Source organism: Nerophis ophidion, linkage group LG29 (genome assembly GCF_033978795.1).
Source record: "Nerophis ophidion isolate RoL-2023_Sa linkage group LG29, RoL_Noph_v1.0, whole genome shotgun sequence".
In the NCBI taxonomy this organism is placed as follows: domain Eukaryota; kingdom Metazoa; phylum Chordata; class Actinopteri; order Syngnathiformes; family Syngnathidae; genus Nerophis; species Nerophis ophidion.
The window spans coordinates 962,496-980,316 of NC_084639.1; the positions used below are offsets into that span (position 1 = coordinate 962,496).

Below are 17,821 nucleotides of genomic sequence, written 5' to 3' on the forward strand. Positions count from 1 at the left end.
CGGGCACCTGTTTTTCATACTTTGTTTCTTGCTTGGTGCAGGTCTTACAGTCTGCTTGTCGGTTTTACCTAATCCCCATGCACCCAATGAGGAAGGCAGATTGTGGCGGGACAGCACCTAATTGGCTGGGGGCTGCCCAGTTTAAGGCGGGCAGTAGCTGTCCAATGAGATTCAAGGATCTCTCCCACCGTCGGAAGCAACCCCTGGTGCTATGCTCTACGCCAATCCAGCATTGTAGCTTATGACCGGTGGACTGTTGCTTCCCGTTTGTTGTTTCCACGCTATGACACAAGGCTGGAGTGACCTCTCCAGGGCGCAAGCCAGGGCAGAGTAGTATGGAGGTCAAGCTGTTGCCCATGCAGCAGGACCCCCTTCTTCACACTGATGATGGATCCAAAGGAGCAGCAAGAGCTGGTACAATTTGGCACCAACAGTGTCGCAGGAGTTGCCAGTGCACCGCTGTAGCCAGCAGTGGACCACCTTAGGGACTCCGTCTCCTGATTTTTTTCCTTAGGGTTTACTCCCGAAGCCTTCCCCAAGAAAGGTAGACCACAAGGCAGGGGCGGTTTTGGATTGGAGTTTACCTTCTCTTAGATGGGTCACCTTACTGGGCTAACGGGTCCCATCTACCCATGCGGCAGGTTGTACTGGGTTACATTTGACCATTGTCAGGTCAGGTCTTATCCCTGCTACTGGTAATATATATATATATATATATATATATATATATATATAAAATAAAAAATTAATAAATACACAAAAACCAAAAAAACAAAACAAAAAAACAAAAAAATATATATATTTATATATATACATATATACATATATATATATATGTATATATGTTTGTGTGTGTACAAAATAAAGATTACACCTGTTGATATATTACACTTCTCGATATTATTACATGTGTTGATATTAATATCACATTTGTAGATATAAATAGTAAAGTTGTTGATACAAATATGATATGATATCACAACAAATAAATGGGCGGACAACCTTTGAGATGGAAGACTTTGGAGTGAAAGTGAAAGTAAATGAAGACTTGGAGTTCAGTCTTGGAACTTCTCCTTTCTGGGGAGTCAGCTGACAAGTTATGGAGTCACACGTGTCACATGTCACATGCCGTGCAACTTCAGGGTTCCTGGTTCGATTCCCACTGACGCCATCCTAGTCACTGCCGTTGTGTCCTTGGGCAAGGCACCGTACCCACCTGCTCCCAGTGCCACCCACACTGCTTTAAATGGAACTTATGTAAAAGTGCATGGAGTCACGAGAGAAAAGCGCTATATAAATATCATTCACTTCACAGGTCAGAGGTTATTGTGGGAGAGGAAGACAACTTCAAAGATGTTCCCAGCCCATTAATGCCTTGCTCAAGAAGATGCTCTCCGAGTGTGAAAGGAGCGAGTTTGCACTTTGGACTTGAGCACGCAGCATCTTTGTCTCCACTTGACCTTTTGAGGAGAAGAAACCAGCATGGAAGAAGCAAAGAAAGGAAAATGAAAGCAGAGAACTTCTCTAAAGTCTTTTAACACAATCTGTCAGCATGCAGCAGGAATATGCACCTTTTCAACCAATCACAGCCCACATAGCACTTCCTGTTTCCTGACATAAATGTCAACACGCAGGAACTTTGCTGTCACTTGATGGAAGTTTAGTCACCGAAGAAAGACCACTTTGCCTGAGGTAAGACCCCATTTTGTTTCACAGCAGCGCAAAAAACAACTGCTTTCAAGTCACGTGACATGCTGTGTACACACTTAAGTGTCTTGTGTGTATTTTAGAAGTCACATGACATGCTGTGTACACACTTAAGTGTCTTGTGTGTATTTTAGAAGTCACATGACATGCTGTGTACACACTTAAGTGTCTTGCGTGTATTTTAGAAGTCACATGACATGCTGTGTACACACTTAAGTGTCTTGTGTGTATTTTAGAAGTCACATTACATGCTGTGTACACACTTAAGTGTCTTGTGTGTATTTTAGAAGTCACATTACATGCTGTGTACACACTTAAGTGTCTTGTGTGTATTTTAGAAGTCACATGACATGCTGTGTACACACTTAAGTGTCTTGTGTGTATTTTAGAAGTCACATGACATGCTGTGTACACACTTAAGTGTCTTGTGTGTATTTTAGAAGTCACATTACATGCTGTGTACACACTTAAGTGTCTTGTGTGTATTTTAGAAGTCACATTACATGCTGTGTACACACTTAAGTGTCTTGTGTGTATTTTATTAGTCACGTGACATGCTGTGTACACACTTAAGTACCTTGGTATATTTTATTAGTCACGTGACATGCTGTGTACACACTTAAGCTAAACACCAAAGTGCACTTTTTGATTTGTCAGTGAGGTGAGAAAATGGACGCCATGGAAATGGACGACGGTGCATATTTGAGTAAGAACTTCACGATGGACGGACTGATCACACAAGGTACACGACAACATAAATATGACATCATAATCAACACATTTCATCCGTCTCCTAAATGTCATGTAGTATTATTATTATTATTATTAACACATATCAAGGTTTTGTGATGATCAGATGTTATTTTATTAGTGTTGGCTTTTATTCATTTAGACAACTTTTCTTAGTTTGCTTGTATTAAATATGATACATTATCATCATATGTCATCATAGTGGCATATGTGCAAATGTATACAATTATTTAAATGATAAATTATTATATTGTTGACAATGTTTTATTACATAACACATTATACAGTATCTTAGTATGTCAGCATATCGTTTTATTAGAATATATATATATATATATATATATATATATATATATATATATATATATATATATATATATATATATATATATATATATATATATATATATATATATATATGGGACTGTCTGAGAAAATGAGAATATTGTGATAAAGACCTTTATTTTCTGTAATGCAACTAAAAACATGAAAATGTCATACATTCTGGATTCATTACACATCAACTGAAATATTGCAAGCCTTTTATTATTTTAATATTGCTGATTATGGCATACAGCTTAAGGAAACTAAAAAAAATAGAATATTTCCTCAGACCAAGTAAAAGAAAAGATTTCTAACAGCAAAACAAAATCCAACATTTGAAAATGTCAATTAATGCACTCAGTACTTGGTTGGGAATCCTTTTGCATGGATTACTGCATCAATGTGGCGTGGCATGGAGGCAATCAGCCTGTGGCATTGCTGAGGTGTTATGGATGCACAGGATGCTTCAATAGCGGCCTTTAGCTCATTTGCATTATTGGGTCTGGTGTCTTTCAGCTTCTTCTTCACAATAACCCACACATTCTCTATGAGGTTTAGGTCAGGGTAGTTGGCAGGCCAATGGAGGACAGTAATGCCATGGTCAGTACACCAGTTACTGCTGCTTTTGGCACTGTGGGCAGGTGCCAGATCATGATGGAAAATGAAATCATCATCTCCATAGAGCTTTTCAACAGATGGAAGCATGTACACAGCTGCATTGACTCTGGACTTGATGAAACACAGTGGACCAAAACCAGCAGCTGACATGGCTCCCCAAACCATTGCTGACTGTGGGAACACACTGGATTTCAAGCAACTTGGATTTTGCTCCTCTCCAGCCTTACTCCAGACTCAAGCGCCTTGACTTCCAAATGAAATACAAAATTTGCCTTCGTCTGAAAACAGGACTCTGGACCACTCTGCAACCGTCCGTCAGTCAGACGCTTCTTTCGTTGTCTAGAGTTCAGGAGTGGCTTGACCATGGGATTACGGCTATTGAAGCTGTATCTGTTGAAAAGCTCTATGGAGATGATGATTTCATTTTCCAGCATGATCTGGCACCTGCCCACAGTGCCAAAAGCAGCAGTAACTGGTGTACTGACCATGGCATTACTGTCCTCCATTGGCCTGCCAACTCCCCTGACCTAAACCTCATAGACAATGTGTGGGTTATTGTGAAGAAGAAGCTGAAAGACACCAGACCCAATAATGCAAATGAGCTAAAGGCCGCTATTGAAGCATCCTGTGCATCCATAACACCTCAGCAATGCCACAGGCTGATTGCCTCCATGCCACGCCACATTGATGCAGTAATCCATGCAAAAGGATTCCCAAGCAAGTACTGAGTGCATTAATTGACATTTTCAAATGTTTGATTTTGTTTTGCTGTTAGAAATCTTGTTTTTTTTACTTGGTCTGAGGAAATATTGTAATTTTTTTAGTTTCCTTAAGCTGTATGCCATAATCAGCAATATTAAAATAATAAAAGGCTTGCAATATTTCAGTTGATGTGTAATGAATCCAGAATGTATGACATTTTCATGTTTTTAGTTGCATTACAGAAAATAAAGGACTTTATCACAATATTCTCATTTTCTGAGACAGTCCTGTATATTAGTGTTTTCAATAATAGTATTGTATAATCCTTTTATTTCATCATCTTCACACCGGTGTTTATCATTGATGTCATAAAAAAAGGCATTTTTATTAGTTTAAATGTACATTATCAATACAATTGTCACATGACACGATCACATTTGTAAGTGATCATATTGTTGTGTATAATAAATAATGTTTGATTCATTTAATTATTTTACATATTGTGACTATTATCAGAAGTATGTTTTCTCTTAGCATCATGGTATGACTTGTAAAATAATTAAAATGATTAATTATTATATTATTAATAATGTTAAATATATTGTTTACATTATATATAATTTTGGTTTAATCTATACAATTATTCATTATATTATTAATGTTAATTACATATTTTTAATTACATAGAATTTTGTTATAATGTATCAAAATGATTAATTATTATAATATTAATCATGTTAATTATGTATTTTCAAAATTATATATAATTTTGGTATAATTTATCGAATTATTTGATTATTATATATGTTTTATAGATATTTTCTGATCATGTTAATTCTGTGTTTAATTCAACATAATTCTGCAGTGTATTATGGTCTAACTATTATTAGATTATATGATCATAGAGTTATGTATGATATTTATTTAAATGTAAATATTTCAACATGTTTAAACTGCAACTAATATTACAAAATAGGATCATATGCAAGTGTTTATCATTTATTGATAACAAATGTTATCTTCCTTATGTGTGAAAAAACCATGATAAATATCATTGGCACATGTTGTGTGCCACCCGCCACCCAAAAGGGAATAAGCGGTAGAAAATGTATGGATGGATGGACATGTTGTTATCAGTACACATGAATAGGTGGAATCATGAATTGATGAAGGTGGACCCCGACTTGAACAAGTTGAACAACTTATTGGGGTGTTTAGTGCTCAATTGTACACAATATGTACTGTACTCTGTTATCTACTAATACAAGTGTCAATCAATCAATCAATCAATCAATCAATCAAAAGTGTAATGATGACAAAAGCAGAAACACTTTGTGTGGATGTTAGGTAAGAATAGCAATAAACAGATCAACTTTACTTTGGAATATTTACTTTTCTCAAACATGTTTCCTTTCTTGAAGTGCAAGTGAGCATCAAATGTTTTTGTCATGTAGTCAATTTCCACAAAAAGAAGTCAGCGTCCCGGCGAGTGATGGCGTGTCTGGCAGTTGTGTGTGTGCTGCTGCTGGCTGCAAACATGGGACTACTTCTCCACTGTACGTACTGGACTTTGTCACTCAACACTTCTCCACTGTACGTACTGGACTTTGTCACTCAACACTTCTCCACTGTACGTACTGGACTTGGTCACTCAACACACCCAACTTGTGCACTTTCAATTATATTTATGTGCACCTCCTCCCCCCTCCTTATATATTTATGTGCACCTCCTCCTCCCTCCTTATATATTTATGTGCACCTCCTCCTCCCTCCTTATATATTGATGTGCACCTCCTCCCTCCTTATATATTGATGTGCACCTCCTCCCTCCTTATATATTTATGTGCACCTCCTCCCTCCTTATATATTTATGTGCAGCTCCTCCTTATATATTTATGTGCAGCTCCTCCTTATATATTTATGTGCACCTCCTCCCTCCTTATATATTTATGTGCAGCTCCTCCCTCCTTATATATTTATGTGCAGCTCCTCCTTATATATTTATGTGCAGCTCCTCCTTATATATTTATGTGCACCTCCTCCCTCCTTATATATTTATGTGCAGCTCCTCCTTATATATTTATGTGCAGCACCTCCTCCTTATATATTTATGTGCACCTCCTCCCTCCTTATATATTTATGTGCACCTCCTCCCTCCTTATATATTTATGTGCAGCACCTCCTCCTTATATATTTATGTGCACCTCCTCCCTCCTTATATATTTATGTGCAGCTCCTCCTTATATATTTATGTGCAGCTCCTCCTTATATATTTATGTGCACCTCCTCCTTATATATTTATGTGCACCTCCTCCCTCCTTATATATTTATGTGCAGCTCCTCCTTATATATTTATGTGCAGCACCTCCTCCTTATATATTTATGTGCACCTCCTCCCTCCTTATATATTTATGTGCACCTCCTCCCTCCTTATATATTTATGTGCAGCTCCTCCTTATATATTTATGTGCAGCACCTCCTCCTTATATATTTATGTGCAGCACCTCCTCCTTATATATTTATGTGCACCTCCTCCCTCCTTATATATTTATGTGCACCTCCTCCCTCCTTATATATTTATGTGCACCTCCTCCCTCCTTATATATTTATGTGCAGCACCTCCTCCTTATATATTTATGTGCACCTCCTCCCTCCTTATATATTTATGTGCACCTCCTCCCTCCTTATATATTTATGTGCACCTCCTCCCTCCTTATATATTTATGTGCACCTCCTCCTTATATATTTATGTGCAGCTCCTCCTTATATATTTATGTGCAGCTCCTCCTTATATATTTATGTGCACCTCCTCCCTCCTTATATATTTATGTGCAGCTCCTCCCTCCTTTTATATTTATGTGCAGCTCCTCCTTATATATTTATGTGCAGCTCCTCCTTATATATTTATGTGCACCTCCTCCCTCCTTATATATTTATGTGCAGCTCCTCCTTATATATTTATGTGCACCTCCTCCCTCCTTATATATTTATGTGCAGCTCCTCCTTATATATTTATGTGCACCTCCTCCCTCCTTATATATTTATGTGCACCTCCTCCCTCCTTATATATTTATGTGCACCTCCTCCCTCCTTATATATTTATGTGCAGCTCCTCCTTATATATTTATGTGCACCTCCTCCCTCCTTATATATTTATGTGCAGCTCCTCCTTATATATTTATGTGCACCTCCTCCCTCCTTATATATTTATGTGCACCTCCTCCCTCCTTATATATTTATGTGCACCTCCTCCCTCCTTATATATTTATGTGCAGCTCCTCCTTATATATTTATGTGCACCTCCTCCCTCCTTATATATTTATGTGCAGCTCCTCCTTATATATTTATGTGCACCTCCTCCCTCCTTATATATTTATGTGCACCTCCTCCCTCCTTATATATTTATGTGCACCTCCTCCCTCCTTATATATTTATGTGCAGCTCCTCCTTATATATTTATGTGCACCTCCTCCCTCCTTATATATTTATGTGCACCTCCTCCCTCCTTATATATTTATGTGCAGCTCCTCCTTATATATTTATGTGCAGCACCTCCTCCTTATATATTTATGTGCACCTCCTCCCTCCTTATATATTTATGTGCACCTCCTCCCTCCTTATATATTTATGTGCAGCTCCTCCTTATATATTTATGTGCACCTCCTCCCTCCTTATATATTTATGTGCACCTCCTCCCTCCTTATATATTTATGTGCACCTCCTCCCTCCTTATATATTTATGTGCACCTCCTCCCTCCTTATATATTTATGTGCAGCAGCTCCTCCCTCTCACGGTGTGTTGGCGACACCTAGTGGCCACAACAAGTCACAAAGTGCAGCTCATGACAGTTAAGCTAATATCAGATGTTGACACGTTTGTTACTGGACACTTTTTACTCCACTTCTGCCTTGAAGACTTTGTAAGTCAAAACAATGAATGAACTCTAATTATTTGCTACTGGTTTGTGTTGACAAATGTGCACTTTTACACTGCTATGTTGTTCAATGATTGTTAAACATCTCCAGCTTGTGTGCTAGTTTGTGCTGAGCTGTTGTGTACCTGCTAGCTGCCAGCAGCCTGGATCCTGGCAAGTTGACTTCTTAGGAAGACTTTAGTACACTAGAAACAAATTGGAGGACATTTAGATGTTAAATGGCTGTCCAGCGCTCCCCATTTTTAAATGCTTGTATCGCACATGATATCACACTCAAGTAAACACTCTACAAGACTGCTTGTATCGCACATGATATCACACTCAAGTAAACACTCTACAAGACTGCTTGTATCGCACATGGTATCACTAACAAGTAAAAACGCTGCAGGACTGCTTGTATCGCACATGATATCATAGCCTATAGCCTAGCATGTTTACTTGGGGTGTGATTAAGTAAACGCATGACACAACATAGATGAACAGACTCTCCAGGCAGTCTACCTGCACCTCAGGTAGAAACAACACTCCTTTGGGAACAAAGTCTTCAGGTCTAGACTCAGCAGTCTACCTGCACCTCAGGTAGAAACAACACTCCTTTGGGAACAAACATGTACAGATTGTGGACAGGTAGGACGGCTGGCACCAAAGAGGAGTGAGGGAAGCCATCTATGTCAAGGTTGAAAAGAACTATCCCTGAACAGATGATGTGGTCTGCGACTCCACCTGTCTCCCACATACAACACTGTCCTTTCAACCCTTCCTAAAAGACTCCGTAATTTAACAGGAGTTAGGAACATTCTGATCACATTCTGCCATTTGTTTGCAACTGAATGCAATACTTAGGCGGGGGATTCCGACTATTTTGGACTGGCAATAGTCCATCCACAGCCATGGTTCTGCCACACAATACCTCAATGCTAACAATAGTGCGTAACCATCCTCGCCCAGGCATGTCCTCCTGGTTTTGGAGTATAAATATTTGGGGTATTGGCACCAGCCAAGACTAGAGACTAGATCTGACCGATTTAAGTCTAAGACTAGATCTGACTAATCTAAGTCTATGAGCATAAATTAATGAAGCCTACTAAGGTATTGGTACCAACCGCTGAATTAGATCTCACCAATCTAAATCTTAGACTAGATCTGACTAATCTAAGTTTAGGAGCATGAACTGATGAACCCTACTGAGGTATTGGCGCCAGCCGCTAGACTCAATCTGACCAATCTAAATCTAAGACTAGATCTGACCGATCTAAGTCTATGAGCATGAATTGATGGAGCCTACTGAGGTATCGGCACCAGACCATAGACTAGATCTGACCAATCTAAGTCTAGGACTAGATCGGACCGATCTAAATCTATGAGCATGAACTGATGACGTCTACTCGGATGAGAGGCAGAACTTCTTCTAAGACAAACCAAACAGTCCAGTTGCGATCAGTTGAATGTCCCAGGATTAGATTCCAATGACCTGGTTGAATGAAAACATTCTTTCTTAAACATGAATCCATTTATCATTGGGATCTAAATCAATCGCAATTCAGATATGAATACATTATTTTGTGCACCCTTATTGTTTACTTGTAGTAAAGACTTGACTAAAATATAAGAAAAAAAGAACTGTTGGCTAATCCGTTACTTGTTTTTTTGGATAATATCGGAATGATATTTGATGTTAACATTGGATCGGGACACGCGGGCCAAAATTTAGCCATTGCCGTCCCCATCTGATCCGACAGTCCATTTTTAGGCCAATTGTGGCTAATGAAATCAGTCGGATGTCCCGAGAAATCAGCAGCAGAAAGACATTGTTTTTCATAATTGTCTCCATTTTCCAGATGAGCTCCTTCCCTATTTTGCCACAAAAGACCAAGAAAACTCCGACTGTCTGACTCAGGAGAATCTCCAAACTAAAAACCAAGTCTCCCCTGTAAGCGGTGACCATTACGAGGCAGTAAGTACAGACAGAAACCAGCTGGAAGCCATGTTGAATAACCTCACAAAGGACAAAGACCGCTTGAAGACCGACTACGATTCTTTAGCGAAAGACCGAGACAAACTCCTCAGCAGCAAAAACACTTTGATGGCCGAATTCAAGGATCTGCAGACCAACCACAGCCATCTCAATAGGGACTATGATGCATTACAATCCCTGATTAGTGCACTAAGGGCACAGGGTGGCCAATTACAGTCCAATTACGACTCCCTCGTTAAGGCAAAAGAGGTCCTTCAAACCAGTAAAACTAATTTAGTTGCTGAGAGAGATGACCTAAGGACTCGATTCAACAATCTCCAAAATGAGAAAAAACAGTTGCAGAGCAATTTCTCTTCTACGAGAAGTGAGAAGGACAGGATACAGACCCGTTACGATTCTCTCGTTATGGAGAAAGAGCTCCTTGGAACCAGCAAAACCACTTTGGCTATGGAAAAAGATGCCCTTAAGTTGCTCTTCAACAATCTCAAATATGAGAAAGACCTTCTAGAGAGCAACTGTACTTCCTTGAGAAGCTTGAACAACCAGCTACAGTCCAGTTACAGCTCCCTCGCTAAGGAGAAAGCGCTTCTGCAAACCAGCAAAACCACTTTGGTTACCGAGAGAGACAACCTAAGGACAGGATTCAACAATCTCAAAAACGAGAAAGACCTTCTAGAGAGCAACTATACTTCCTTGAGAAGCTTGAACAACCAGCTACAGTCCAGTTACAGCTCCCTCGCTAAGGAGAAAGCGCTTCTGCAAACCAGCAAAACCACTTTGGTTACCGAGAGAGACAACCTAAGGACAGGATTCAACAATCTCAAAAACGAGAAAGACCTTCTAGAGAGCAACTATACTTCCTTGAGAAGTTTGAACAACCAGCTACAGTCCAGTTACAGCTCCCTCGCCAAGGAGAAAGCGCTTCTGCAAACCAGCAAAACCACTTTGGTTGCTGAGAGAGATGACCTAAGGACAGGATTCAACAATCTCAAAAACGAGAAAGACCTTCTAGAGAGCAACTATGCTTCTTTGAGAAGTTTGAACAACCAGCTACAGTCCAGTTACAGCTCCCTCACCAAGGAGAAAGCGCTTCTGCAAACCAGCAAAGCCACTTTGGTTGCTGAGAGAGATGACTTAAAGACTCAATTCAACAATATCAAAAATGAGAAGGATCTTCTAGAGAGCAACTATACTTCTTTGAGAAGTTTGAACAAGGCGTCGCAGAACGCTCAGAGCGTCCTGGTGACAGAACGGAATGAGCTGCAGAGGAACGTCAACAAGATGACCACTAAACTGAGAGGTAAGCAGACACCAGTTCATCAGAGACCCGCACATTTCCTGATCAAACCGATGGTGTTCATTGACACTTTTGTAGGAGTTTTTGTGTAATCTTGGATTTTTGTAGGCATGAAATGTCAGGCCGGCTGGAGGAAGTTTGACATTAGCTGCTACCTAGTGTCAAAAACCACTAAGAACTGGCAGGAGAGCAGAAAAGACTGCATCCGCAAGGGAGCAGATCTGGTTGTCATCGACAGCCGGCCGGAACAGGTGAGACATTCAAAACATTAGCATGTTAGCTTTTTAGATAACCCTATATTTTGGTAATGTGAGCATGTCATGTTAGCATGCTTGCTTTTTCTGCAAGTATACAAAATGCTGTTTCGCGTCTCGTGGAAATCTAGAAGCTCATTTTCCTTGTGTACACACCAGAGTTAAATGTTTAGCTACTTGACTTACGCTAAAGTTAGCATTTTAACATGCCAACATTAGACTGCTGGCTTATTCAGTTTATTTTGCAGGTCTAGATCTCAGATTTGTATATTTTGGTAGTTGACGCATACTAAAGGTAACATGCTAGCTTTTTTTGCAAGTATAAAAATGGCAGTATGGAGTAACCATTAGCTGGCCGCGACGTATGGAGTTCCATCTCTGAGTCTACACCTCAGTCATATATTTTGGTGCTGGACGCACACTAAGGGTAGCAAGCTCGTTTTTTGGGGGGGGCTAATTTTACAGGTAAACAGCTCAGAGTTATGTTTTGGTACTTGACGCGCGTTATTGCTAGCACGGTGAAATGCTAACATTAGCTTGCAAGCTTTTTGTGGATCATTTTGCAGGTAAAGAGGGTCACACCCGCCTTGGGTGAAGGTAATGTAACCTTGGCAAAACAGACTTTCAAAGCAAGGAGGGCAAGGCACGCAAAAAGTTGACAAACATTAATTGCAATCCCAAAGTGTCACAAGGTGAACAACAGGAGGAAACTAAGCACCCACAATCTGCAATAGTAAATAAAGACAATATTAGTCTAGTATATTAGATATAAATATAGTGCATTTATATTGTAAATCCATTTCAAAGTCTCATGCCTTAAATAGGCCGAAATAATTCTTCAAAATAGGCATATTGAAAAGAATCAAATGATCAAAAGGTAAATCATCCATTATAACAAAATACATGTATTGACAATCAAAGGCCAATAATCAAATATGTCAAAATAAAGAATTAAAAAATCTAAACAGATTCAACAAAATCAATTAGCAATCAACAAAAGTCATTTAGGCGCTTCCAACACAACATCATCTCATCATCAAAATAGGCCCAGCAGCTGGGACCAATTAGAGGGGGGCAATTAAGAATACTCTTCTTTTTTTAATTACAGCAGAAATAAGCATCACACGTCTAAAAGTATTCACAAAGTATTTTTGCATTTGTAGATCACTCCTTGTTGTACGTATTTCATCACAGGGAAATGTTCACTCTCCTTCTGGAACACCCAGCTTGTCACAACCATGCTTTGGCCCAAATTAGGCCTAATTAGTCCAGGCAGGTGTGTTCACCTGTTTTAAAGCCCTCAGCCCCTCCCTCACTCTTTTAGCCCCTCTGCCAAAGTCATGGTGAGTGACAGCTTGTCATCTGCATGCTTCTCACTCACTCAAAAACATGGAATGTTTCTTCTCCGTCCAAGTTGGTGGGCTTCCTTACGCACGTGCACGCTTTGGAAGGAAGTTGGAGGTCAAACTGTCTCACACACACACACACACACACACACACACACACACACACACACACACACACACACACACACACACACACACACACACACACACACACACACACTTATATATATATAGCAGCATGCCTCTATGGCGACCATCTTAGTGGGGGCCATTTTAGCATTTGATGTACTTCCATAGAGTAGGATATCTATTTTCAATCGTAACTTGCTGATTTTTCAACAGGTTCTCCCACACGTTATTGTCAGCCATGTAAAAAGGTGCTGTTAATAAAAAATAAAACTGCTGCACATCTCAGCAGTTACACTTTGTTCCCACTAGCTTAGCTAAAGACAGCATGCTGGTGTACAGGTATACTGCACACCTGTGAGTCATACCTTCTGGTACTTGACACACACTCATGTTAGCATTTGAACATGCAAACACTAGCTTGATAGCTTTTTCAGCTCATTTTGCAGGAATGTATCTCAGATGTGTGTAATTTGGTACTTGTTGCATACTAATGTTAGCTACCAGCAATTGATGAAGGTGGACCCCGACTTAAACAAGCACTTTGAATAACTTATTGGGGTGTTAGCATTTAGTGCTCAATTGTACACAATATGTACTGTACTGTGCTATCTAATAATAAAAGTATCAATCAATCAATCAATCAGTTCCAAGGGTAGAAAATGCAGTTTTACCCCTGACGGCAATGCAATACCAAGTGTTGTATTGTGTAAATAAATGCTAACTTCATGATTTGTCAGTGGTTTGTACTTTATAGAGCAAGTTGAAATGGGCCAGTAATACAAAGTGTTGTATTGTGTAAATAAATGCTAACTTCATGATTTGTCAGTGGTTTGTACTTTATAGAGCAAGTGGGCCAGTAATACAAAGTGTTGTATTGTGTAAATAAATGCCAACTTCATGATTTGTCAGTGGTTTGTACTTTATAGAGCAAGTTGAAATGGGCCAGTAATACAAAGTGTTGTATTGTGTAAATAAATGCTAACTTCATGATTTGTCAGTGGTTTGTACTTTATAGAGCAAGTGGGCCAGTAATTACGGAGCAGTTGAGCAGCCATCAGCTCCCCGTGGACGTCACTAAAAGGGGCAGGACATATCGCCTCATAGCAGGGGTGTCAAAGTCATTTTAGATGGGGGGCCACATGGAGAAAGATCTACTCCCAAGTGGGCCGGACTGGTAAAATCCCTGCACGATAACTTAAAAATAAAGACACCTTCAGATTGTTTCCTGGGTTTTAAAAATAGAAGAAGCCCATTCTGAAAATGTACAAATCACAATGTTGTTGTTTTAAGTATGCAGCTGAGCCACATCCGAGTGATCCAAGAGCCGCATGCGGTTCCGGAGCCGTGGATTGCCAACCCCTGATCTACAGAGATACAAAGAACTGCTATTGCAACATCCAGTAGACACATGTAGAAGAACTGTTTCTTTCATTCTAAAATTTCCAGTTAATTTGTATACTTAGCAAACTCATCCTGCAGGCCGGATAAAACCTGTTTGACATACCTGCCTTATATCGATAGGTATGCTAAAGTTAGCATGCTATCTTTTTGGGGAGAAAATGTTATGTATACACCTGAGATTCATATATTTTGGCACATGACGCATGCTTACTGTTAGCATTTTAGCTTAAGGATGTTTGAACGTTACCGTTAGCATGCTAGCTTTCTCGTGCTAATTTTACAGGTGTACACCAACACAGTGTTTTGCTATTTGACACATGCTTACTGTACATGTTAGCATGCTAGCTTGTGTCGCTCTTTTAACAGCCATTGTCCGCACAAACAGGTGTTCGTTAAGAGTTTATTGAGCTCCGGTCAACACGCGTGGATCGGACTGACTGACAGCACCACCGAGGGAACGTGGCTTTGGGTGGACGGGACTCCGGTCAGCACAAAGTAAGTCTCCACAGTTGCCCCACAAGATGCATGTGCTACCTGAAATCGTAACATGACACCTTTTAGGTTCTGGCTGGCCGGGCAACCCAACGACTTCCGGAACCAGGACTGCGGCGAAATCCAGAACAAAGCCTCCAGCGCTTTGGGAATCTGGAACGATGACAGCTGTTCTACGGATCAGTACTGGATTTGTGAAACTTGAATTGTGCTAAATAGATGCTAACTAAATGTTTGGTTGAAAACATTTAAAATACTGTAATAGCTTGTCATTTTTTTCATAGAAAAGGAAAATAAGGTTTTCTTTCTTTTCCTTTTATAATTAAATCCAAAGTAATTTAGCTTCTGACTAAAAGAAATGTAATATTAAAATTTCGATTTTTATTTTCCTGTGATTGCCGCAACCTAAAATGCTTGAAATTGCGGCATTTTTTTTCAGAAAGTCGACAAAAAAGTTGCAATGTTTTAAGACTTTTTTTTCCCAATAACATTGAATCAACATTTGTTATCACATTTTTAAACATCGGAGAACTGTTAAGAGCAATCTATAATGGCAATTTGTGTTGGTAAATGTGGAACAGTGAGATTATCATCACACTTCAACATCTCTAACATGTAAATGCTGCCTTTTTTTCGAGGTCAGCATTGCTAATAAAAATATGTTCTTAATTGTCTTACCCTGGATTAATAAATGTTAAATATATATATATATATATATATATATATATATATATATATATATATATATATATATATATATATATATATATATATATATATATATATATATATATATATATATATATATATATACATACATACACCCTTACTTGCTTGCTTATGGTTGTCCATCGATCTGATGATGACCATCTTCTTTTATTTGTGAGTCTACTGACCTGTTTCTATTCTGAGTTCCATTTCAAAAGTGATGGAAAAAATAGTTTATGAAGAGGTTGATAGATAATTTGCTACTAATAAACTCATGTACAAATTCCAATCCGGCTGGAGAACGAAGCACTGAGACATGTCTTCTCTTTTGGACCGACCACATCAAACATGAGGTGGACGCCACCAAATACTGCTGGACATGCTGGACATTATAAATACTGCTGGACATGTTGGACATTATAAATACTGCTGGACATGCTGGACATTATAAATACTGCTGGACATGCTGGACATTATAAATACTGCTGGACATGCTGGACATTATAAATACTGCTGGACATGCTGGACATTATAAATACTGCTGGACATGCTGGACATTATAAATACTGCTGGACATGCTGGACATTATAAATACTGCTGGACATGCTGGACATTATAAATACTGCTGGACATGCTGGACATTATAAATACTGCTGGACATGCTGGACATTATAAATACTGCTGGTCATGCTGGACATTATAAATACTGCTGGACATGCTGGACATTATAAATACTGCTGGACATGCTGGACATTATAAATACTGCTGGTCATGCTGGACATTATAAATACTGCTGGACATGCTGGACATTATAAATACTGCTGGACATGCTGGACATTATAAATACTGCTGGACATGCTGGACATTATAAATACTGCTGGACATGCTGGACATTATAAATACTGCTGGACATGCTGGACATTATAAATACTGCTGGACATGTTGGACATTATAAATACTGCTGGTCATGCTGGACATTATAAATACTGCTGGACATGCTGGACATTATAAATACTGCTGGTCATGCTGGACATTATAAATACTGCTGGACATGCTGGACATTATAAATACTGCTGGACATGCTGGACATTATAAATACTGCTGGACATGTTGGACATTATAAATACTGCTGGACATGTTGGACATTATAAATACTGCTGGACATGCTGGACATTATAAATACTGCTGGACATGCTGGACATTATAAATACTGCTGGACATGCTGGACATTATAAATACTGCTGGACATGTTGGACATTATAAATACTGCTGGACATGCTGGACATTATAAATACTGCTGGACATGCTGGACATTATAAATACTGCTGGACATGTTGGACATTATAAATACTGCTGGACATGCTGGACATTATAAATACTGCTGGACATGCTGGACATTATAAATACTGCTGGACATGTTGGACATTATAAATACTGCTGGACATGCTGGACATTATAAATACTGCTGGACATGTTGGACATTATAAATACTGCTGGACATGTTGGACATTATAAATACTGCTGGACATGCTGGACATTATAAATACTGCTGGACATGCTGGACATTATAAATACTGCTGGACATGCTGGACATTATAAATACTGCTGGACATGCTGGACATTATAAATACTGCTGGACATGTTGGACATTATAAATACTGCTGGACATGTTGGACATTATAAATACTGCTGGACATGCTGGACATTATAAATACTGCTGGACATGTTGGACATTATAAATACTGCTGGACATGTTGGACATTATAAATTATGCTGGACATGCTGGACATTATAAATACTGCTGGACATGCTGGACATTATAAATACTGCTGGACATGCTGGACATTATAAATACTGCTGGACATGCTGGACATTATAAATACTGCTGGACATGCTGGACATTATAAATACTGCTGGACATGTTGGACATTATAAATACTGCTGGACATGTTGGACATTATAAATACTGCTGGACATGCTGGACATTATAAATACTGCTGGACATGTTGGACATTATAAATACTGCTGGACATGCTGGACATTATAAATACTGCTGGACATGTTGGACATTATAAATACTGCTGGACATGCTGGACATTATAAATACTGCTGGACATGCTGGACATTATAAATACTGCTGGACATGTTGGACATTATAAATACTGCTGGACATGTTGGACATT

General features: G+C 39.1%; 1 protein-coding gene across 2 annotated transcripts; it reads left to right on the plus strand.

Moving 5' to 3' along the window:
* Positions 1 to 1,553: 1,553 nt before the first annotated feature.
* Positions 1,554 to 15,927, plus strand: LOC133546237 (C-type lectin domain family 4 member M-like). Of its 2 annotated transcripts, XM_061892140.1 has the most exons (7): positions 1,554 to 1,692; positions 2,365 to 2,449; positions 5,556 to 5,657; positions 9,875 to 11,311; positions 11,417 to 11,559; positions 14,824 to 14,933; positions 15,000 to 15,927. In XM_061892140.1, the coding sequence occupies exons 2-7, from the start codon at positions 2,377 to 2,379 to the stop codon at positions 15,133 to 15,135; spliced, it is 2,001 nt and encodes a 666-aa protein (XP_061748124.1). In that variant the 5' UTR covers positions 1,554 to 1,692; positions 2,365 to 2,376; the 3' UTR covers positions 15,136 to 15,927. The 2 variants fall into 2 exon arrangements, with proteins under 2 accessions (XP_061748124.1, XP_061748125.1); XM_061892141.1 differs by lacking the exons at positions 1,554 to 1,692; positions 2,365 to 2,449 and having other exon boundaries at positions 5,561 to 5,694.
* The last annotated feature ends 1,894 nt before the right edge of the window (positions 15,928 to 17,821 follow it).

Excerpts from the sequence above, each read along its gene's own strand:
- LOC133546237 (XM_061892140.1), top strand. The coding sequence starts at position 2,377 with ATGGACGCCATGGAAATGGACGACGGTGCATATTTGAGTAAGAACTTC. Across the intron at positions 5,658-9,874 it reads CATGGGACTACTTCTCCACT|ATGAGCTCCTTCCCTATTTT; the intron begins GTACGTACTGGA and ends TCCATTTTCCAG. Across the intron at positions 11,560-14,823 it reads TCGACAGCCGGCCGGAACAG|GTGTTCGTTAAGAGTTTATT; the intron begins GTGAGACATTCA and ends CCGCACAAACAG.